This window comes from Oxyura jamaicensis, chromosome 2, assembly GCF_011077185.1.
Source record: "Oxyura jamaicensis isolate SHBP4307 breed ruddy duck chromosome 2, BPBGC_Ojam_1.0, whole genome shotgun sequence".
NCBI lineage: Eukaryota > Metazoa > Chordata > Aves > Anseriformes > Anatidae > Oxyura > Oxyura jamaicensis.
In genome coordinates, this window is record NC_048894.1 from 5,948,717 (window position 1) to 5,973,367 (window position 24,651).

Here is a 24,651-nt window from a genome sequence, read left to right on the forward strand (position 1 = left end):
AAAGTGAGAAAGCCTGTGAAAGCATGATGTACTGTCATTAGGGTAAATGCTTAACATCATTATGCTAAAGGATTTGGGGTTTCTCTGAGTGCATCTGTCATTTGATTCCTAACCTCAAAGACTGAAAAAGCAACCTGCTTTCAGAGACAGGATGGTCGGTGTCACTGGAAAGCAGATCCCTTTTCAAGGGGATCCAGATGGACATGCAAATCTACCATTGCTTTTGAAGACTGAATTAGTCTTTAGTTTGCTTTTACTTAAACTGAAAGCATTGCGTTGGCAACCAGGAGGACTGGATATTATTAGCAACCTTTTACAGGAAACGTGGTGTGTCATGGGTTGAGCATTTTTTTTTTTTTCTAGAAAATGCAGTGTACAGTGAAATGGGGGGAATAAGTAAACATAAAAGTGCTTATACAGCAGTTCACTCTATTTGAACTCCCAGCAATACACCTCCGAGGTTACCTGCTCATAAAGGAAAGGGGGAATGATATTTGAGACGTACTTTTGGCTAAAAGCATGAAGTGCAAATAGCACTTTGTGCAAAATGTCAGCTGTGTTTCAGGGAAGCAAACAACATTGCCTTGATAAGCCGTGGTAAATAACAACAGTAAGTGCGTTACCACCTATTATACACACCTGTAAGTGTATCTGGATAGACTTCTGTAACTGTAGTTTGACATCTGAAATAAATATGAAAAAGTAAAACAAGGCATTTCAAACAATTTTTCTCACAGCATAACATAGGAGGAAATTCATCTTCAAACAGCAAAATCTGCATGCCTACATGGAGGTGTTTATGTACGGGGAGGGGGTGCAAGCTTCCACTGCAGTCTGGAGATCTCAGACTTGGCTCAGTTTTATCTAGTGCTACTGGGGATGCTGTAGGGTGTCCATCCTGGCCTCCAACTAGGTGCAGTTTTCTTATTAATAGCATGTAGCACCAGCCCAAGTTACCTTCTGCCCATGCCGGAGTCAGTTGGCACTTCATGGCTACCTACTGACAACTGCACACAGCCCCTAATGGGGTCACCTGTATTTTTTCAGGCTCTGTTGACTGTCCTGTGAGCCTCTTCTGATTGAAACAGGGCTTAGATGCCCATTCGAGTGCCAAGTTTTGGTGGTTTGTGGAGGCAGCTGCTGTCCTTGAAGCACGTGTCCGTTCCCTAAACGCCATCAGCCTGGTGCCTGCTGTGATGTCCTGTCATGCCCTGCTTGGATGTTAGTTGCAGCTTCAGGAGAACACACATCTCGTGTAGGTAGGGTGCTGATGTCTCAGCGTCAAACATCAACAGACACCTCTAAAGTAACTGAATTGAAACTATACAGTCCAGAAGACTTTTGTTCTGCATTTCTCTCCTTCCATCCTCCTGCTCCTCCACATGTCCCTAGGCTGGGAAGGAGACACAATCCAACCTCTGCCTACACTGATGGCCTGGGCAGTGTCCCATTCTGCACAGGTGCTTATTTTCAGGATGCTTGTATCAATCTGTATATCTCTGAGACCCCATCCCTCAATCAAATTTTCTTGCAAATGGCTAAAGAGATTCTGCCCGAAACTTGTTTGTAGCTGGTCTCCCACCTGCTTGGCAATATATCCAGTGCCTGGGTTGTGAACCACCTATTGGAGAACATCACCTGCAGTACCTCCGAATGGGATATGAGATGAATGACTGAACAACCACAGTGATCAAGAGGAGACCCGTGCAAGCTTTCAGTGACACTCCAATACGATGGACCAGCTAAGAAACAATTAGCTTTAATCTCATTTTATTTTTGAGCAGGGCTGTGCACAGTAAAGCATTGCTGTATTCGGTAGTTTGTAATGGACACGGGCATCTGCAGCGCTGCTGACTGCTTTCGTTCATAATCATGGTGATTGCAACGAGTACATTATGAAACAGCACTGACAGGACACTTGAAATAAAATGTCACCAGAGTGATTAAGACCAGGGTAGTTTGCAAAATTCCAGCTCCTGTGTTCTGAATATTTGAAGGAAAGAGTTGGTGAGCGGGGGGAGAAGGGGGACGACACGACACAGCAAAAGCTTCTGGCTGTTTGGTATGGCTTGGTTAATTATATATACTTTTTATACTTATACTGTTTATTGCAGGCTAGCAGACTTTATCAATGTAAAATATAATGAGAAAGGCAGAAGCCAGGGGACTTGCAAGTACTTCTCGTAGCACTAAGAGGTAACAGAGATGATATCTTCACAAAATCTCTTTTGTTGCTACAAGGGCAGAAGTGCTGCAACACTGAACTCTCCCTTGCATTGCTGGCATCCATCAGCCTTGTTCAGGCAGCAGCTGAGTTGATAGCAGGCAGTTTGGTCCTAGGTTATTTTGGGTGAGTATATTTTAGTTGATACTGGTTTGAGTCACCTCTGCACCATTCCCATCATCCCAAGCATCTCCCTCTGGTGTGAGCTTCTTGTCCTTGTCAGTCTGGCATGCAAGCCGTACTTCAGTCCCTCTTAGACCACAAACAGGTACAACATAACATGTGCAGCAGCCGATCATCACCTGCAAGACACATAAAAATGTAGCTTAAAATATCAAGTATATTACTGAAATGTGTAGTTGTATCTAATCCTAAAGTTCTCTGCAAGCCCAGATAGGTAGTTGTGAAGTTGCAGAAGTAAGAGGAAACCAACTTGAAGTCTCTGTTTCAGTCTGGATCTTACAAACACCTGTGAATATCTTCAAATATTTTTTTCCTTGTTAGTAGCAGCATTTCCAGGACCACGCCTGCTTAGGGGGTGAGTCCTGTTCGGTTTTAGCCGTATTAATTGAGGGTGTGATGGTTCCTTTTTCCTACAGGGCAAATGTTTTGAAACTGTATGTTCTCTTAGGTATTTATTCACTGTCTCAGTAAGTTTTCTGAGGCCAAGAGGCTATATATATCAAGAGCATCCATGAAAATGCATAAAAATATTTTTTAAAGTTTCCAAATATACTATTAGGGTTAAATGCCATGCGTATGTATATCATAACGTACTATGAAATGTAAAAACAATATTCGCACTGAGCAAAATATTCCTATATACATATATATATATATTATTTTTTTTGCACATGTAAGCAGTACACTTCTGGATGTCAGTAATTGTTGCAATTAGTGATTTTCACCAAGATGAAGTACTAGCAATGACAGGAAATTCATTATTCATTCATATCAGCTTACGAGAATATTTACACTACAGAGCTTCCAATGAAAATTTTACCCCATATTCTGTTTCTCAGCTTTTCCTTTTCTTTTTTGTCTTTTGGGATGGAGGGAGAAAGGGAATATCAGTGTGGGTACTTGTCCATACTAAACTTCTGTACCTGAAATTAATGTTTTTGGAAAAGTCTTCAGACCTCCATTCCCAGTGAAACCACCCATAATTAGAGGCAATCCCACAAATGCTGGTGGTGTTAGTGCAGCACAGATGAGACAAGACTCAGATCCTCAAGCTTCCATGACCAAAATTTGCCCTCCACATTCAAGAGTCATTAATTTCCTTTTAACTTTATTTGTTTCAGGTGCTCAACCTGTTCCTTGCCTTGCTGCTGAGCTCTTTCAGTGCTGACAACCTTTCGGCACCAGATGAGGATGGGGAGATGAACAACCTGCAGCTTGCTTTTGCTCGGATCAACAGGGGTCTTCAGTACGTGAAACGCACGACGTGGGATTTTTGCTGCAATGTCCTCCGGCATCCCAAGACCACAGCTGAAAAGAAGGCAATGATGAAGCTTGCTGCCCAGAATACAGGTGCCCTGAACAACTGCGTGAACAGTCACACAACTGCTGAGTTTGGCAAAGACATGGAGAATCACAAAGAGAACCATGCTGAGGATGGGATGAATAAAAATGGGGAGAAACACCTGGGAATTACAGACAATGATGATTTCATGACCAATCCTGACCTGTCCATTTGTGTTCCTATTGCTGTGGGAGAGTCTGATATCGAGGAGGAAGATGAGGAGCAGAGCACGTTTACGGAAATGGAGCAGGTAGGCAACAAAAATGTTTGTTAGCTGCATCTTATTAAGATGGCCTTTATTCCCACCCTTGCTCTGGATCCATGGCTCATGATGCAAATGTGCTATGGCCTAATCCTGCCTTTGATATGTTGTTAACTTTAGAGGAAGTTACACCTGCATATCCAAGAGCAAAATTCAGTCTCCAAGAGGCATTCCCTTCCTTTGCATTATTTGTGCTTGTCGAGATTAATTCTTCTAACAAGAGCAATTAAAACCTTTCTCACGCAGGAGTCTGTTTTTCTTTCAGCTGAATCATGGGAATGGTACAGAACAAACCTTAGGTTCCTCTGATTCTTACAGGGCATTTTCTTGGTGTACAGTACTGGGGAATGGCTTGGTTCGATTTGGGTAATGGGAATCCAGGGCCAGGTATTTCTGTTAAATAAATCTAGGCAGATTCTGATAAGACATTGTGCCAGAGAAAGTGAGAACATATGGAGTCATAAGTATTCAGACAGGAAAAAAGAAAAAGAAAAAAAAAAAAGTTATTTACCCGTTCTTTGGTGTCTTCACATTTTAGTATTTCCAAGAGCTCTCAGTAGTAATGGCTGCAAACTTGTGTGTGGTTTGAAATGTTCGTGTAAAATGGAGAAGAAAAATCTGTATGGGAATGGTTTTCCTTCTGTCCTCCCCCCTTAACGTATATAGTTAACGTGGATCCCTCACTCCTGTGGTGCCAGCGGAGATGTGTGGAGTGCAGCAGGCTCTGGATCAAAGCTCTCATTTCAGACTGAATTGTCAGGAGAGATCCCCCATCACCTGGTTGAAGGGAAGAAAGATCTGAAGTAAAGGAATCCTTACAGAAGGGATGTCCTAAAAAAAAAAAAAAAAGAAAAGAAAAGCTCTGAGGGTGCCAGGGAGGCAGGCACAAATCAGCTGTTAAATGTTAATTTCTGCTACTTCAGTGCGGGAATCTCTTTGCTGCTGGTGCATCTGGTCACCAGCAGGTCTTAGGCATTGAGCAGACCTTGGGGAGCAGGAGGGCAAGGGAGGGGTTGGAAAACTCTATCAGCAAGCCCCACTGTCTGAGAAGACTTCCAGAGAGAAAAAAAGAAGTGTGTTTTTTTTGGCAAACACTTTTAGGGACTATTTTGTATCTTTTTTTTTTTAAAAAAAAAAAAAAAAGGAGTAAGTTTATGGAAATAATCCATGGATCAGTGTTGGTAGCATAGGAAAGAGAAAACACAAAGCTGACTGTCGCTATGTCTTCGGGGGTTTTTGTGGGGTAGGTGTATGCTCAGTGACAAGGCTTTGGTGAGGTCCTGTCCATTGCTTCCCTCTCCTAACCGAACATAAAGCAGGAATTCCTAAAACCGTTTGGGGCACGAGTAGGCTGACTTCTAGGGATAATATATATTTTTTCTTTGAAGTCTTTCCTATTCCCAGGCTTGTATTAGTTAAGCCTACAAGAGGAGTACACTTGAAAAGTGAAATACACAGTAGATGGCTTTCTTAGAATTAGCCAATCCACCAGAACTGTCTGGTATAAATATGTATCATAGTGTGTAGATGTGTTTAATTCAGGATTTTTTTTCTGTTTGACTTTTTTTTTTTTTATCAACACATTTCTGCTATGTCTGACAGAGAGTCACAGTTGTAAAAATTCTCACCTTTTTCCTTTACAATGCAGAGAAAAGTTTGTTGCAACTTTGCGCGTAAGTGTCCGTGAGGGCTGGAAGAGCACGAGTGTGTGCATCTGCACACGTGTGTATGGTGTGTCACTGCACCCCACCTTCTTCTAGGTAAATAAGTGGTCACAATTGCAAGCTAAACTTTAGTGTGGAGCATGGAGGGGCTGGGAATTTTACAGCTTACAGTACCTTAAAAATATAGAAATGTGGACTTCTGTTTAGCTTCACAGTGTGTCCGTGTGGGTGTGTAGGCATGGGACAGGTGGAAGTCCATTTTATGCTGTTCAGAAAGTAAATGTGGAATTATTTTAATTTAGCTTTAGTGAGATCTGTTGGAGTCATGAAGGAACAAATAGAAAAATAGGCATTTTAATGAAATAGATCATTATGAATAAAAAATGGATCTGGAAATATTAAGAAAACGTAACTCCTTCAATTTTTTCTGATAGTATGGAAATGTTATCATACGTAACATAAATATTGAGGATTCCAAGTGAAACAAATGGAAAGACACAAACCAAGTAGGAGAAACAAACCAAAGTGCTAAGTTTGCACACTGCATCGTTTTGTGAAATATTCAATAAACGTTAGGTTAGCATTGTCGCATTGCCATGAAATATTTGGATTTTAGTGAAGCAATGTAGTTCACTGTTACCATTTGCATGAAGTAGAAGGAAGGGGGTTGAGAAATATATTCATTAGCTTTGTCATCAGTGTTTTCCAGGCTTTGATAAGCAGCTGCTGCAGGTCACTGCTGTTCCCTGGTGTGCAGCCCTGATCAATGGTGTTCAACCTTTGTCTGCAGAGCTTAGGGGACTACTGCTGGAAAGGTCCCAACAAGAAGCGAGTTCACATGTCCAGCACTCACTTTTGTCAGATGTGTAGAGAGTAAAATATGTGCACGTGAGAGGGCTCCAGTTCAAAGACTCAAAATGTATTGGCATAATAAATAAATAAAAATAGGAAGAAGCTCAACAGCAGAACAGATAAATGCAGGACGATCTTTGCATTTGTTTTCCTGCAAAACCCTAATGCATTTGCACAGCTGTAAATGTCTCAGTAAGGAGAAGAGCTGTAGGAAAACATACTCTGAATGATTCAAAGACCTGTCATTTTCAGTGGTGCCCGTTCCAAAAACATACCATCTCTGCACCCACAAATAAATAAATAAATAAAAGCCCTTTATCAACACATAGGTTACTGCAGAAGCATTTATTGCAGCTGGAGGTCAATATTGAATCCCAGTTGCTTGAGTGCAGGATTGTGGCTATTACAACGTGCAAGCTTTTTTATCCAGGGCAGCCCTGTGGGGCACAGAGGGTTAAAATTCCCTGCTCTCTGTCAGAAGCCTTTATCCTGTGAGCCCGTCTCTGCTGTGGTCCTCACCTCCTTCCTCCAGGATGGTCACTATAACCACAGAGAGCTCGCAAAGGAAGAACAACGTGAACAAAAGCAAAATTTACATGATTGCACTGAAAGGGCACAACTGCGGTGAGGTATCTTTTTGTGTAGAGGGCATCATACAGAAATTAAACAAGAACTACCAAGGGTATGTTAAACATTCAAATATATTCTAACTTTTCCCCTAATTATAATCCATATTTTTACATATTTAAATATTTTAGCATGTACAAAGAGAATGTGCATGTAGATTTACTGCTGGGGTGAAGAAAATGTACCCTGCTTCACTTTAAAGTTGTGGGGTGACCTGGTATTTGGCAGCCCTTGGGCAATATTGCCAGAACCTGCCTTCCACCTCATGCATGTAAATTTTGGTGCAACTGCATTGGGAAAGAGGCAAAAAGAAATGTATGAAAAGGGAATATATTTGTTGCATGCCTCTCAAGTGTGTGGCTAGGTGATCCTACACAATCCTTACATGTCCTTCCCATTTGCTGTGTCAGCTGAAGATCCTGGACTATATTCTGAGGCGAAAAGAAGGGAGGCAGGTCTCCAGCAGAACTACAAAACTGTTGATCCCAATGAGATATTTTAGGGTGAGGATGAGTTCAGTTTACAGCTCCTGTACCAGTGCTTGTCTCTCTGGGGAAGTCACAAAATTACTCTAACATAAGCCATCTCAGCTAAGACCAGTGACCCCACAGTGTTAGATGTAGCAGTCTGAACTTTCAGATGATGAGAAACCCTTAGAAATGTGTACATTTAAATTTCAGTTTCCATTTCTATCATCAGAGCTTACATCGACAGCAGTCCTATTCCCTAAAGCTACCCATTTTTGGCGCTGTCATCAAGAGGGTTCCGGAGGAGAAAGCCCACCTGATGGCTTCCTTTGATTCCTGAGATGTAAATGAGATGCTCTGCCAGCTCAGAGAGCCAAGAGGCACACACCTGTAACTCACACATATGGTGAAAGGGTCAGAAAGAAAAGGTGAGCAATAGAAGTCAGTGCAGGTGTGAGAAGCTGGCAAAAGAGAGTGAGACTGAGCAAGAAAACTCTCTTCCACATTTCCATTTTCTTTGAGATGTATAATTTTAAATATGGGTTGTTCTAGCAGGGAAACAACTCCCAAAACCACAGCAACGCTCTGGTTGCATCATCTCAAGGTTCTTTTGGGTTCTCACTTTGGCTTACTAAGTAATTAAAATTTGGAAATTGTTTTCTTCAGCTTCTGTAGCATTCCTATAATTGCTTATAAAGACCATCTTTCATAGGCGACATCAAACTTCAGGCTCCTACAGGAGTAAGGACCACTTTGTGGGACAGTAAGGTGATGGGACAATTCAGTGTGCAATCCACCTGACACAGGGATCCTACCAGACCTCACCTGCAGTTTAACTGCATTGAAACTTCCAGACATCAGAGGGGTTTGTACCATTTACATTACATAAATAAGTCTTCAAACTTCCTATGTTATTATTACTTACCCTGCAAGGTGCCCACAGCTATAGCCCAGAACGGTGTGTGCCTTTACCACAGTAACATCACTTGGTGGTTCAGAAAAAAAAAAAAAAAAAAAAAAAAAAAAACAAAAAAAAAAACACCATGACAGACTAAAAGGAGGTTCCAGATGAGTAATGCCAGGCTGACATCCTCAATCCGTCCCCAAAGCACAGTGTCCTGCACTTACACCATGGAACTCCATCTTGTTTCTATTACCCCAGGCCTCAAGGACACCCGTGTCTTTCTGCAAGGTATTTGGATCATTTTCTGCATTGACGAGGTCCTCCAGTCAGCAAACGTCATTAGCACAATGTCAGTAAATGGCTCTAAACTTTTCTTGTTGTTTGAGTCAGCCCAGTAGGGCTGTTACTTCTTTCTCCCCTGTCTTAAATTTAACTGCTGCATGTGTTGCCTTACTCTGACTACTGCCCTCGATCTGGCATCCTACTGAGAAGAAAATCTATGATGCCACAGTAGCTAGTGGCTTGTGGCCACATTTGCCCCCTCTGCCGTGACAGAACCAGGCATGGACGCTGCTTTCTGCAGAGATAACACCTCTGCATTTCCCCATGCGGTGCAGTGCCGAGCCAGCAGCACTTGCCTGCTTGTCTCCAGAAAATGCCATTATTGATTTGTTCCAATGGAGTGGCTAATTGGGTCATATGGAAAGTGCTCGCTGCCTGCTGCTGGGATGAAGAAGCGCTTTGCAGCTCCTTCCCCATTCCTCGACACCAGGCGCACACGCTGAGGTTCACAGCGGCCAGGTCCCAGCTCCCACCGTGGCTGATTTGTGCTGTCTGAGCCTGTGGAGATGCTCGAGAGCTGCCCCTTCCCACTACCTGAGGCTTTCCCCTGGATGTGGAAATCCTTAAACGTCAGGGAGTTACTGCCTGCTGGGGCTTGCCTTCCCACGACCTGGTGGAGATCGTTGCCTGTGGGAAGGGGATGGTTTTTTCCATCGCCCCTCAGGGTTTCCTGGTTTCTCACCTGCTTTTTCTCAAGGAGGCATGCACATTGCCTGAATTTTGCATACCCAACAGATATGTGTTACTCCACAAAAATCACTTTCTCAGTCATATTCACGTTTTTTCCTGATTAGCAAGTCTTCTCTCTTGTGTACCTCCACTTGGGCTCTGTCAAATGCATCTCCCAGGAAAATCAGTTTTCCAGGCTTTAGATAAGTGCCTCCTCCATACATGCCAACGACAGAGCTGACCATGACCACAGTCTTTGTTCAGTAGTACAGGTCCTATACTGCCCTGAATTGGATCAAATCCTCAAGCTTTTCTTCTCTTTTTCCCCATTTTTTTCCCATTTTTTTACTGACTTAATTTGATTTCACTTGACAAGGTGAAACTGTTTCAGATGGCTTTTTTTTTTTTTTTTTTCATGTTTCTACCAGTAAGAGATTAATAGTTTTGAGAGCAGAGAGGACCATTGGGATCATCAAGTTTTAGCTTTCTCATAGCACAGAGTCAAGGACTTCAAGCAATAATTTCTACACAGAGCCCGTACGTTTATTTTCACTGTGATACATCATTTGTGAGATAGAGGAGGGAATTAAATGTCTCAGGTAACCGAGACTTCACCATGCACATCTGGACCCACATCTGTTCCTTTGCAGTCATTGGATGCTTAACTGTACAATTTCTGTACAGTACAGACCTGTTCCCAAACTGATATGAATTCTGTAGAAGTCGGTAGAATTATTCTACGTTGACATTAGTGGAGCTGAAATTACTGATAATTGCCCTAAAAATGCCATTGCATAAAGATTTTGGTATAAATTGTTTGTGACGATACCTTACTCTCCTGATAATTCTAACGTCTATAAATCAGAGATACCATGAAGTCATATGTTTATTTGACAAGGTACATTAATTTCAGCCTTTTATTGCAGGAAATATCGTTCATTGTCAGGAAATGTAATGCCTTTTCAAGCAATATTTATATCCCTGCTGTTTTCCGTTACAGTCCTAGGGACAAATTTTCTTTTAGTACAACTGGATGAAATACCTTCGAAGTCAGTCGATGACTCCCCCGTTTATACTGGTAGGAGAGCAAGCCCACGTGTACACATGCACAGTGTGCAGTAAATCTTGCAGCAGTCTGCATGTCAGCTTTATTTGGGCCAGTATTTTTCTGATCATTAAGTAAGACAGCAAGCGCTGTTTTGTTGTTGTTGTTGTTATTAGATACATAGTTTGCCTGATTCTTTCTCTTTTTGAAAGTGTATGTTTTGGTCTGCATTTCTTGAAAAATTGCATAGAACTCAATTATTTTATTTTTTCTTATTTTTTGCAATAAAATAGAACGTTTCTATATTTATCACCTTAGGAAGAATAGCAGCAAAGCCATTAGAAACAAACAAAAATAAATAAAGAAAAAAAAAAAAGAAAAAAAAGGACAAAAGGACTGTAAATCACAGCAGCAGATTTAAAGCACTTCTATCTTTGTCTTTGCTTTTACACATAGAACGGCATTTGTATTTATTTCATTTCAGTACAATAGGGCAGAACAAGACTCAGTGTCAGATCTCTCTGCTGACGTGATCGCAGCAGTCACACCGCGTATAAAGGTTTTAGGGTGCTTATCCAGTAGACACGGTGCCCAGGAAATATGTTTGTCTGCAACATAGTGCCTAAGGTCCAGGAAACACAGGGAGCTGATAGGAGAAAGAAAGAGGAAAAAAAAAAATACAAAGAAAAAGAAAAGCCTGGCATTGAGTGAGCCGATATCAGGCGTAGCGGACTTGTCAACACGCATTTGGACAGGAGCCCAGATTGGGGACCATGCGTCAGTCACAGCCTACCGGGTGCCATTTCCCAGGATCCATGTCCCTCCCCGGAGCACAATACTGCCCAGAAATGAGCATTTCTTGCTGTTTCTGCCTTTGGTAAGGAAAATGCCAACATTTTGGACAAAATGAACAGCAACCAGTTCTCGACTAGCTCCTGTGCCAAGGGGAGACAGAGGGTGTGCGTGTTCAAGGGGCGTGGGGGCTTGAGAGTACTCCCCTCAATGATGGTCCAAAATAACAACATTTAAAATAATGACATCTGAAAGTCTGACAGTTATTCTGTTGCTATTGCCTGTATTAAAATAAGTCTTCCTTAATGATCAAAACATTACCGCCTTGTTTGGGTGAAAGGACCCGTAGTATTTCAGGCACTCTCTCAAAGCACGCTGCACTTTGAGGCAGACTTCCAAAATTTAAGCTTCAATCAGAGGAGCCCATTAGTTTGAGTTCTTCGTATTATACTGTGGAGAGATCCCAATTACCAAAAGAAGCATAAAGTAGAGTGTGATTAAACTTCAAAATGCAATTTAGCAGAAGGTATTAGCTTGAACTCTGAACAATGAACACTTATGAAACACTTTCACTGCCTATTTAAGCCTATTGAATTGATAACAAGCTAAATTAACTTTGGCAGTCCATCTTTTTGCCAAGTTCTCCCACTTAAACCAATTTTAAGACTGAACCCTTGGAATAATGAATCAATGCTTTATTATGGGCGGTGTGTTGCCCAGTGTGGGAAAAGATCTCAGGCCAGCCAGGACCACACCATTAGAAATAATGTGCCCTGCTCCTCCAGGGCCAGCGTTCAAACACTTAAAATGTTCTGGATCAATCCAAGAAGGACCACTGCAAAAGTGTTCTTTTCTTCTTCAGGGGAAGGCATTTGGCAAAGCACCTAGGGTTGGTGCAGAGAGCAGCAGTTGGTAGCTGTACGATGTTTGTCAGGGAAAAAGTTCACATTTATTCAAAATTAAAAAAAAAATCCAGGAGGGGCTGGCAATTTGTGTGTGTGTGTGTGTGTGTGTATACATATCTATATATACATACATTATATATATAAGCACATTATATTGGACTGTGTGTGTACATATATATATACACATGCCAAGATGGGTTGGTAGCAGAGGAGTTTTTGCTGTTAACACTCTGCTCAGCAGCTGTGGTTTCTGGCCAGCCTTAGCCACTCTGAATTTTAAGGCCTGGATTCTGGTATTTTTATCCAGCTGCATAGTCACTGATACTTTTTTTTTTTTTTTTTTTTTTAAACAAGTTCTCATCTTTGCTTCCAAATAGCCTACAAATTTCAGGGAATAAAGCTATTTTACATGTCCACCAGGAGGACAAGTCCTGCGTTTAGCTACATAGGTGTAAGTTCAAACTGCAGTGGTGTTCACTCCGACAGATGACAACACAATTGAAAATTCCCTTGGGAGCTGTGAACATCCAAATTAAAGGCATAATTTCATCTACCAGTACATTCACCAGGAGCTGGGCAACAGGCTTGCGTTATTTCTGATCTCCCAGACTGCTGTATCTAACCTGTTTCATCTGTGCTGCTCTTCTGCACGCCTCTGCTAGTGGTTTTGGTTTTAATAAATGAGGTTCCTGTAACGGCTGTGTCATCAAAAAAAAAAAAAAAAAAAAAAAAAAACAGTTAGGGTTCCATGGGAAATATGAGCAGGACTTTCTCATTCTGATGATGTTTTATGACTGAGATTGCATCAGATTGTGACTGGCTTTTGCACAGGTGAATGGTGAGAGGAAAGGCTGGGAGTGGGAGAAAAGGACTGCAAAACTGGGCAAAAATCAGAGGCTAAGCTATTGTGATGTGCAATTGTTGCTGTTGGAGTGATGGAGCTGGTGGTGTAAGATGGAGAGTGAGGATGCCCCTGGTTTAGATGTTTCTCTTTCCTGCTTTCATACCCACCCACCCCTGCTGATGAATTTGTAGCCCCTAAATTTTGTACACACTTCCTGTGCTGCAAACTCGAGTTAGGACTTCAGGCACTTCACATCAGCATCACAAATGCTGTTGTCTGCTAATGAAACGTGCTTTTAAAGTGCCACATGAGTCCTGTCCCTAGTGCTGTGCTGTGATATTGCTCTTGGTTTTCCTCTGATTTCTCATTAAACCGAGCTGTGGCCACCCTGCTTTGCAGAAGTAATTCCTCAAATAGGGGTAGAGAGATCCCTGAACATACACGCTTAAAATTGACAGCTGCATGCCAGCCCTCCTTTCTTCCTAGTAGAGTAAGTGATACTAATCTTCCCCATGTCGTATTAAGGAAGCAAGGGGATTTTCCTGATGTATTTGGTGGTTTTTCTTCGCATGCTGAACGTGCAGAAAGATAAATCCACCAATTTTATTGGTGCTACAGGGATTTACGTTTATTCATGAGAAGGGAACCGGGATCATAAATGATGGTAGCAAACCTCACCATTTGTTTCCCTGGATCGAGGCTATTTATTTCCCTCCCATTTTAGCCCAGACTGTTGAAGGCTTTTCAGACAGAGTGAATTCAGCATATCTGAGAGCTGTCAGCTTGACAGCTCTGCCGACTGTAGCCTCCTGTTGACTCAACACACGAAACAGGTGCTGCCCCGGCAGTAAGGCATGCTCGCTGCTTTTCAGCAGCACTGCAATCTGCTTGCTTCTCCCCTTGTGCAGAGGTAGGATGCAAACAGTTCAGTTTTCACAATCGTTTACTCCTTGGCTTCTCCGTGCAGGAAGGGTGCCAGTTACTTGATGCAAACTGTTGCCCAGAAAGGATGCCAATAGCTACCAGGCATGGCAATTTTGTGAAATCCATAGCTGCCTGCAAGTAGGAACATAAACATCAACAGTTACTTCCCAGGATAAACAGTCCTCTCGTAACTACATGTTTCTCCACTGAGCTGGGCTTGCTCTACATGAAAAGCTCCTCAGGCTCCTAATACTGTATTTCATATCCCAAAACTGGCCATGGGAAGGTTTGCAGGTTAAAATATGTTCTTGACTATTAAGGGGTTAATTGTTTCTATATTGAGTGGCATTTCTTGAGTAGGCTGTGTCACAGTGTTGGTCATCTGCAAGTGGCTAAAGCAGCAATGCCTCTGTTGCCAACATCCTTGACTGCTGGTGGTGCTTCCTGCAATGGGCTATGTCCAGAACTCATCTTCAGGGTGCCAGAGGGATGCATGAGCCTGGTGGAGAGCAGAGAAGACGCATCAGATTGATGCTTCCCATTGCGCCATGGACTGAGTGAAGGGCAGTTTGTATTTGCACCGTCCCAGCAGCGTTAGGGGATACCCTGCCCACCTCATAAAATAAGTTGAATTAACTTCATCCTGCACATCTTTCATCCATGCTCACTGGCTCAGCAATGACATTTGCAAGTGGGGAGGGCTCCAGCCCAGTGCCCACTCCTTACCTCCCCTCCTCGCAGGGAGAGGAAGCTTCCTGCTATCAAAGGCTTTGCACGTCTTCTTTCCCACGACAGCCGTGCCCGGGGAATCAGGGAACAAATGCTGCAAGCCGAGGTCATGATCTAGGTAGTGAGTGAAGTGTCAGGAGAGCCCATCCGAGCTGATCCCCTTGTGAGAGGCAGGCCCAGGGATCATCTTTCTAAATTTGTTTGCACAGGATGGAAAAAAATGATATTTCCATGGGGAAGGAATAAAGCGAATCCGCGCCGATGACAGGTATTTGTCTTGTTTTGCCAGCAGCAAGTCTTCTTTCCAAAGGAGCGGCATTTGCACTAATCCCCATCTGAGCCCAAAACAATTAGCTGATCCATGCTTTTCAGAGGCAGGACGTGGTGTGGAGCCTTTCTATTTACTCGTGCCAGCCAACAAGTATGTGGGTCCGTGCGCACGCACACTTGGGATGTCACCCAGATCGTGCTGTTTTCAATCCGGTTGCTGTTTTCGTGGTGCCGCAGCTGACCTGCAGCATGCGGGGAGACAGCGCTTGGGCCATCCTCCCACATGCAATAAACCCTCCTATGGTGTTGGCAGAGCACCTCTTTTTAGGACACAGAGCCGAGCAGGGGTGAGCAAACTTGTGGTTTATCCTCTAAAAGAGCTAATGCCCGTCCCAGGCTCCCAACCGGCCATTTACAGGCACGAAGTTTTCGTATTGCTGAATGGTTTTACTTTATAAACTGTGGAAATAAGCAAATCAATAAATATTACCATAATGTGTATTGCCTTGGCAACATGGCACTTGATACAAAAATTAAAAACAAATTATATAAACCACCCACGGCGGGGAGCTTTACAGGAGATAAACCTGCTGCCATTGCTGCCAGAAGAACAAATCAGCTGGAAGCAGATCAAAAGCAAACAGCCCAAAGTTAAACAAAACCCCAGCGAATGCATCCTGCCCCAGGCAGGCTCCTGCTGACCCTCGGGCTCTGTGTGCTGGAACTGAGACCCTTCCATCCCATGGCAGCAGCTCGCCAGGGCTGGCATCAGTCATTTGCAAAAACCCACTTAATTCCCTAACCCTACTGGATAATTTGCCAGGATATATTCCATCAGTATTAATTAATATTAACTCATCAGATGCTTGGTACAAGTGTGATTTCTGGGAAGTAGCTGGGGCCACGTTTCCTGGAGTTTAGTCTCTAGGAAATTGTTCCTAAAATCTTGGTGCCACGCAGAAGATTTAGTAAGTAGAGAAATGGTGTAAGCTTTGCATTTAATGCTAAATTATTCAGTGCAGTAATTTGCTTAACAACTTGAATATTCGTCAGATCAACTGAGTTACACAGTCTGTTCTCGTACATGGCTTCCTTTCTAATGAATCTGAGTGCACAACCCTTCTGCATAAGTGAACTCGAGATGTCACCCCAGATTGCCTTGCACTTTTAACGTGACACAATTGTTCCTGTTGTTTTAGTGCTATAACTGATACCCTGCCATTAAGATTACTTGGTACTACGTTGTATGCACATTGCATAATGAAAAAAAAAAACACAACTTTTTATGGCTGAGCGCCTTATTTGAGTATACTGTGCTTTCCAAGCTAGCATCTCTCCTGAATATTACAGTATGTCCAAAGATGCTCTTTAAAAAGTGCTACTTTTTGGCAGGGGCTCAGTAATTACGGAGTTCTCTCCGGATTGTGAAGATTGGTGCTAAACCGTGCCTAGAAATTGCATGTAATACATTCTCATGCAGAGGGTACAGGCTTGCACATGCATACTTTAATTTATTAAAGCTAGATTATGTTTTAGACCACATGCCCTCTGAAGCAGGAAACAAGTAATTTGATTTTGAATTAATTTGCTAGAAACGCAGAACAACATTTGAAAGGATTGGTACAAACCTGACAGTCCGAAAGTATTTATACAGAGAGAGCAATTTGCTTAACCAACTGCTTCCTTTGTGTCATCTGTTCTCTCAGTTATATTTGGAATAAAGTGTTTTTCTGCTGCTGGTACCTCTTGAGGGACTTCCTGTGGTGATGTGGCTTTAGAACAGAGGCAGGTAGGCTGCGGCTCCCTGGGGAAGGGAAACTCACTTAATACTTGAACAACGTCGAATGTCACTCAAGCCAAGGGGAAAAAAAGGTGGACAAGTGAAAGATAAATAGGTTTAAATAATTACTGTTGAAATCCTGTTATGCCTGTAATTTTTTTCTCAGCATGGAAGTCCTTCTGTAAACAATTCAGCACAACCCTTTGAAATCAGCTTGAGTTTTATTAATATTTTAGTAGCAGCACTAGTAATGGCATGAACGATGGTAGTGCTGTGATGAGCTGTGGAGTTTTCAGAGCAACCCCTATTGCAGGTGAATCAATAAAACCGAACTGATTTACACCAGCAGCGAAGCTGGGCTCCAGATGCAGGGGCCAACCGTGCAAGCACGCTCTCCTCTGCCATTAGTCCTGGCAGCACTTCTGGAGAGCTCAGAGGCAATAAGCATCACCCCAGGACGGCGTGGCTGGATTTAACGGCACGACTCGTACTGGCAGGCACTGGGGCTAGTCAGAAGTGTTTGCAGGAAAAATTATTGCTCTGATTCCGCAGCGCATCCCTTTTTAGTGCAGTACTTAAGGACGTGCTCTCCTTTCAACCTGTGGTTAAGTCCCGCTGCTATCAGTGGGTGCAAAGTAGTCTGCAGTGCTTTGCTGAACAGGCGCCGCACGCGTTTCTGTGTTTACCAGTATTTTTTCACATCTACTTTTAGATACCTTTTATCTCTTCCTGCGAACTTGGCATTTTCCTCCCCTTCCACGTGTAGCGTGTCTTCTTGGGGCGAGTTTTTTCCACACCGTTTGGAGCAGCCCTGTGGCAGGGCGCTGGGTGTTGCGCTGGTGCCTTTCTCCATCTGTGATGCTGAATATCGCCCGGTGACCTGGCTTCAGAGCACACGCCTCAAGTTGCACAAAACCAAAAACAAAGCCCAACACCTTGTCTGAACTGCAGCCCTCCTCTGTGCCCCTGGTCTCTGGAAGAACCTATGTTGCCAAACAGGATGGAAAGCAGAGAACACAAGAAAATTCCCACCCCCCCCCCCCCCCAACAGCTCAAAAATAATAATCTGGTCCATCTGTAATTTCCGATTTTACAGACAGATATCTTGACATATCCAGTTGCTAAACCTGAAAAATTACAACATAAGCTTGTGTAATCTTGTTGCTTGCCATTTTTCCTTAAGATGTCAGCCCCTGACAAGTATAGTTCAGGCTATTTTCTCTTCTAGCTGGGGAGTTCTCCATAAGAAATAAGCATGCTATCAAAGAAAAAGAAAATAAACCCATCTAGGATTATTTCCAGCAGGAAAAGCAGCTGCAGCTGAGGGGGCAGCGATGTCAAAGCCCAGGCGCCCGGAGTCAGAACTCTGAGATTTGTGAAGAGTTAAGTGAGTTGCACATGGATAAGCAGTTGAAGGCTGAGCCACCACCTCCAGTAGGGCAAAAAGAGGTAACAGAAATCACTTTCCTACGTGATACTGCATGCAATTCATCACACAAGCTCCATAGTGCATGCCACCAATTTTTGTGGGGGGTTGGGGCTTGGAAAATTATATGTTTGTCAATTGGCAGGGAAGTAGAAGCACACAGTAGGTATTACAGTTTTACTAAAGGAGAAAAGATTTTGTTATAAATTTGTGCATTACAAATGAAGATGGGATTTTCTGAGGCTTTGGAAAAAAAAAATGTATGTTACTGTCTTATTTTAGGAGGAAATGAGTGTGTGTTTAGTGCTTGGAAAGAAGCTCCAAGAATGGCATCTGCTGACTTGGCAGATCTGTACCTGGAGTTCACTGGAGGGCACCTGTTCTCTGTAGCAGATTACCATTTCTTTTCCTGCTAGCATCATAGACCCAAGAGAGGTGCAAGAATTTAAGTAGCTGACATGAAATTACTAATTACATAGTAAGCCTTGGAATCATTCGCTTATTATTGGCCAAAGTGTGGATCACTCTTTGTTTCTCAATATGTAGGCTACATTGACTTTTAGTTTCAATTTCTAGGATTATGTTGTCTTTATAAACATGAATACTAAAAATGCATCATTTTCTATTTTATGCTGAGTGATTCCAGGTTTTAAATTCTCTGAATCCCACTTGCTGACTTGTTGAGATTTTTTTTCCCCATTCGGATTTAGTATTTATTGATTGTACGTTGCATTTGTTATTGAAGAGTGATCTTTGAAATCAGAAACTGGAGGCTCTGAGCCATGTCCTGGGAATTTGGGGAACTCCATAGCAGCTTGAGACTGGAACCAGTGGTAGTCTGGGGAGTTTGAATTAATGAAAGGGAAAGAATGACTTAATATCAACATCACTCCTTTCCCAGTTCTGCTATAAAACTGCTGACAAGCTTGTGCCCAGCAGGAGCAATCCCATGCAGAAATCCTGACGGGTCAGTGGAAACAGGGCTGCTGCAGAGCCAGAGCTCACCTTATCCAGGCCTGCTGATTCTTAGTGACTCAAAGGGTAGAATTTACTGAACTAAATGTAGACATCTGCATCTAGACTTGTCATCTGAGGCCCCTTTTATAGTCAACAAAGATCAGGAGCCAATATAGTTAGGTAAAAGTATCTCATCTCCTCCCGAAATCAACATTTAATTTAGGTCAGATGAATCATATTTTAAAGTACCTGTTTCTCTCCAGTGACTACACAGGGAGCCCAGGGTAACTAGCTGAGCAGTGGAGATCTACACTTAGGTGAGCTAAACTCCACTGATACTCACCCCAAATTCTCTACCCATGAAGCAGTTCTTGTCAGGAGCAATTCTCCTCACCAGAACATTTCTTGGCATATTGAACTTCATCTTCAGAAAGAAAAGGTCCAGTACTTTAGAGGAAGGAGAATTCAAGCATCTGATATCCTAATCTCAGGGAAAAAAAATAATATATATATATATATATATATATATACATATATATTTACCCAAAAGAAACATTAGATTTTAAACTAATGAGATGAATTACAACAAGTAGGGATCAGAAGACCATCTCAGGAATTTTTTCTCACAGGGGATTTGGTATCCTTCATGTTTAACCATATTTGTAAGATATAAAAATCCTGTTATATTAGCATGAAGGCCTGAGAACTATGTCCTTTCTTAGTGCTACAATGAAATGTCATGATAAGACGGGAACATTCTAGCTCTGATATATTCAGCAACATCGTGATAAAGAAATAATCCCCATTTCCTCCCTCAACTTTCAAAAGGTCCTGGAACACAAATGTCACCTTTCTATAGTAGACTATAATTGATTCTATTTGTGGCTTCTTAAAGAGAGGTGGAGGAATATGGCAATAATCCAGGGATGACTTGAAATCAAACGGAAGTTCACATGAGGCTATGAATACCAACATGAAAGAGCAAAGCCCAAAGGATGCTATTTTTGAAGGGTAAATCTTGTGTGGACATTACATACTTACAGTCCTTCTGTTCAGAAGTAATCTTTCTGCCGACACAAAAGGACATGATAATCTTTTTGATGAATGCCCAAGAACCCGGGACTAGCCAAATAAAGCCAGCAACTGCAAGGAAGTAACTTAACGGATTTGGTATGCCCAAGAGACAGGGCTTTGAGTTATTCAGCCGCTCACAGGAAGCACTGAATGTGTTCTGAATAAAACACTGTTCATGGCAGTAAAGGATACATTATATGATTAAAAATTCATCCCACATAAATCAACAGAAAGACACCATAGAAATAAAATCATTGATGTCGCAGGTGGATAAGACCTCAGAGAACATACCAGTTACTTTCTTTGCCAAAACATTGCCCCATAAAATATTTTATACAGCCTTGTGAAATCTACCTTTAAATGTATCAGAAAACTTAGACTTCTTCATTTATCAAAGGGAACAGTTTACTCAGCTAGAAAAAAAATATCTTATGGCTGGGTGTATTGCCTTAATAATCAGCCTATTTTCCTTTTGAAATACAATTTTATTACTCTCTTTTACAGATTTTATCTGTCATTCTCTTTTTATGAATTAATATCACTTCATTTAATAGACTGCTATTAGCTTCCTTTTACATTCTGTTTACTCCCTAAAGTCACATGCCTTTGTTCCTCCTTTTACTTTTTTTTTCAACTCCCTCATTTTTTTCTCTTTGGAGTTGTTTTACCAAGAACTAAACACAGTACTCCAAATGAAATTTCCACAGAACTATAAAGAAAAGTAGTATCTCAGTATATAGACACAATACTTTCATGTAGGATTTCTGCATCTTTACGTTCCACTACAAAATCATGTCTGTGTTTTTTTATTTTTTATTTTTTTGTTTTGTTTTGTTTTGTTTTGTTTTTTTAATATTACCCCAGGTGACTTGTGGTTACAAGTTTCCAGGATTTCAGTTGAATTTTTTTCCTGAACTATTTCTTTTGTTGTGTTTTGAGTCAATTCTCATTTTGCTATATTCTCTCCATGTTTCACTTCTCACTTCCTTTCTCCTCGGTTTCAATACTCTTCAATTTAATGTTAGCTGCCAATGTAAGAATTATATTGGTCAGTATCTCTTCTCTATCTTTAGTGAAGATAATGCTGACTCTAATCCCTACATGTATCCTCTTCTGAAGACAAAGTTTTTGTTACATTTGGGTCCTTAGGATGGCCTTTCTCCATACAGCAAAGGGTGAATCAGAGCCAATTACACTTTATTTCAAAAATAGACTTTTCTATAATAGAAAAGTAGGTATTTTATTAAGATTTATGTATCGTCTGTCAGTTTGCTGGATTAAGGCTGTGATCTTCAAAGGGAAGGGAGAGAGGGAGAAAGATAAGAGAGTTAAACCTTTAGCAAACATGAACTTTCAATGAGATTTCAGCTCCTCACTGCTGCAGGCTTCTTAAAAAAAAAAAAATCATTCAGATCAATTTGCCACTATGAGAGACACAAGTGGTGTCTGACACGAGAGACACAAGCCCTGTCCAGCTACTTAAGACAGAGCAGACCACTCAGAAACACATTAAAAACTACCCTCTGCAGCATGAATTTATGCTCAAGTGGGAGGTCTCCCAAAGAGGCTCCTGATGTTGTCTCTGCCTGGCATATCTCCTCCACTCACTTGTTCCAAGAAAGAAAGAGGACATTCTGTATTCATCCTTTGTGCCTTCTGGCCTCCTTGTTCCCTGTTTGTGCACTGCACCCGTGGCAGACAGGAGACCCGCCTCAATGTCTTTATGTCTCCATGCCTTTTCGCTCAGCTGGCCTCAGCTGGCCTTCCTTTTCTCCACTGAGTTTAATTCACTTTAATCACGAGCTACAGCAAGAGTTTAGTGATCTGTGGTTCCCATGATTATTCCCTTTTCCTCTTCTCTAACTCAGTGTTGTGTTTACTTATTGCTGCTCTCCTGGGCTCTTTCCAGTTTTCCATGAGCATTAAGTATTGGTTGCTAGTACTGTGTTACCTTAGTGTTTCAGATCCCTGTATGCCCTACAATGTGCGTTGGCTGGATCTGCTGATTTGTGTTTGTTTCAGGTTTTCTAGATATTTCCCTGCTTACATTTCCACTAGTTCTAACAAGCTCTCACTCCCTTTTTATTGATCGCCTTGTTGGATTCTTTTAAAAAGGGTTTATTTTCTGAGGCAACTGAATTTTGATTAGTCACATCTCCCTCATCAATTGCTATTATGTCTCTTGCTCTTTTCTTTCCATTACTGAGTACATGAAAACGTTAATCCTTTTAACCTTTATGGCAAAGAGTAACCTTTGCTTTTTTCCTACAAGCTTTCCTAATCCTTTCCTCCTCTGTCATATGTGTGGTTCATTCCTTTTCTAGCCCATATTCAGACCCTCAAAGCTTTGTCTAGTGTTTTCTGAATGTTCTCTCCCTCTTCTTCCTTGAAGGCTTTTCAAAAGAAATCCTGTCTGTTTTGCCTTGCATGTTCCCTATCTCCCTTTGACACTGATGGATTCTAATATTTTCTGAAAACTCCTCCTGATAAATAACTCTTGAGCATTCTTGATTCTTTAAGATGTTTTCCCTGTGGTCTGATATAATTGCACTGTGTTCTGCAATTGTGTTCTCTGAATTTCGTAACCTGTCTCTGCTAAATACAGCACTCTCATTGACAATGCTATCAAGCTGACGTTGTTCTCACAGTTTTCTTTGATTTCTCTCTGTTGGTAAGAATTATATCCAACGAGGCTTCTTTTCTCATTGGAACTCCTATTTTCTACATCCTGCAGCTGTATATGATTTAGGATTATTTCAGTGATGCGTGTTTTGACGTCTTCATAACAGAACAAATAATGACTAAATGCATTCCCTAATGAACAGTATCAGAAAGTTCTGATTGTGCAAAAAACTTGGTACAACATCTTTTCCACCATCATATACCGTTTGTAGGCTGTAGAAAATAGGCTATTCTCTGTATGACAGCTGCATTCTGAATATGGATTTTTTAGAAGCTTTATCCATGCCTTTGGCCTGCTCTTTGTGTTCTGACTCTCTCTTTAAATGGTCTCTTCTCAATTGTTTGCAGTCCTTCTGAGTAGAGCATTAAAAACCCTAGCCAAGACTATGACCTTTGGGATGCTGCAGCTAATTGCAAAGAAGTAGCTTCCATCCCCTCTTACAAGCATTGCTGGAATGTTCGGTCTTGCCCGTTTTACCCCAGGTTCAGCATTTCTCTGAATTCAGCTATAAATTTTGCATTGCCTGTGTATGCTGGAAAACAGAGGGTCCATTTTCACATTAATAATAAATATATAAAGCTGTACCTATTCTCTAACTCCATCTTCATGAAAATAATAATTTATGTGTACATGCCATCTTTCATATAACTATCTCACAGGTTGTTTAAAAGCATGGGTAAGTATTAGTGTCCTCATTTTTTTAAAATTGAGAGAATAGTATTGCAAGATAAAGCACAAAAAGGTTTCAATAGGTGCTCAGGAAAGAGAATAAGAGAGTTTGCAAATAAGCTACCTGTCCTGACTCCTGTCAGGCCATTTTGTATTGACATGATCCGCAGTAGATCCCAGCTTTGATGTTGCCTTCTTGTGCCAGATATCTCTCCTACACAGTCAGAAACAAATGCAGGGCTGCGTAAATATTATACCTTCCACTATAATGGCCAAACTAAATAATCAAGAAAAGTATAGTTTTGGATTCACACAAAATAAATATGTTTTATTTTGACTACTGATATAAAATATTGAAGACAAATCTTGTCTTCCTTTAAATAAAATGTTTTATGTCAAAAGAAAGCCTAGACCTGAAATGAAATTTCTATTTCATATTTGGGTGGCTTATGTAATGGTGAGAGAAGGACTTCTGCTCATCTCAGAGGAGAAGCTGGGGCAGCAGGGAACAGGACATGGTCCTAACCAACAAGGTGCAGTTTTTATGCACCAGCTGTGGGTGAGGAGCCTCAGGAATGATGTTCCAGAGACAAGAACCCAACATGAGTCTTTCAATTCAACTTTCAGCATTTCAGGAGCTAGGTTCTACTTCTGGTCCCCTCATTTGACTTCATTATATATGAGGGAAGGACATACAAACCTTAAAATCCTGAGTGGTTCAGTTGTTCCAAGCTTCCACCTACCATTAATATTCAGTGGCTGTTCACTACCTTTTTACTTTATTTTTTTAAAAGAAAAATTTGTTTGTTATTTTTTTTGTTGGTGGTGGGTCAACCATTAGTTCACCATGGCATAGGTAGAGCTGTCACTCGAGGAGTGGGCACCGTGTGAAGTGCATGGCAATCTTGCTGTCGTGTCTGCTTTGGCTGGGATATTGGTTAGTGGAATAAAAACTCAGCTACTTCCTTCAGGGCGATTGATCAATTTGTTTTCCTCATCTTTGCTCTTGTTGACAAC

At 41.6% G+C, this 24,651-nt stretch overlaps 1 protein-coding gene across 5 annotated transcripts in view; it reads left to right on the forward strand.

Moving 5' to 3' along the window:
* LOC118162674 (sodium channel protein type 5 subunit alpha-like) overlaps positions 1-24,651 on the forward strand; it is a 208,240-nt gene that overhangs the window by 132,929 nt on the left and 50,660 nt on the right. For 4 of the 5 annotated variants that reach the window (XM_035318995.1, XM_035318990.1, XM_035318994.1 and 1 more), the window contains 2 exons: positions 3,529-3,999; positions 18,128-18,274. In XM_035318995.1, coding sequence (XP_035174886.1) covers positions 3,529-3,999; positions 18,128-18,274 — 618 coding nt within the window. The remainder of the gene's footprint in view (positions 1-3,528; positions 4,000-18,127; positions 18,275-24,651) is intronic. The other variant, XM_035318992.1, reaches the window with a different exon arrangement.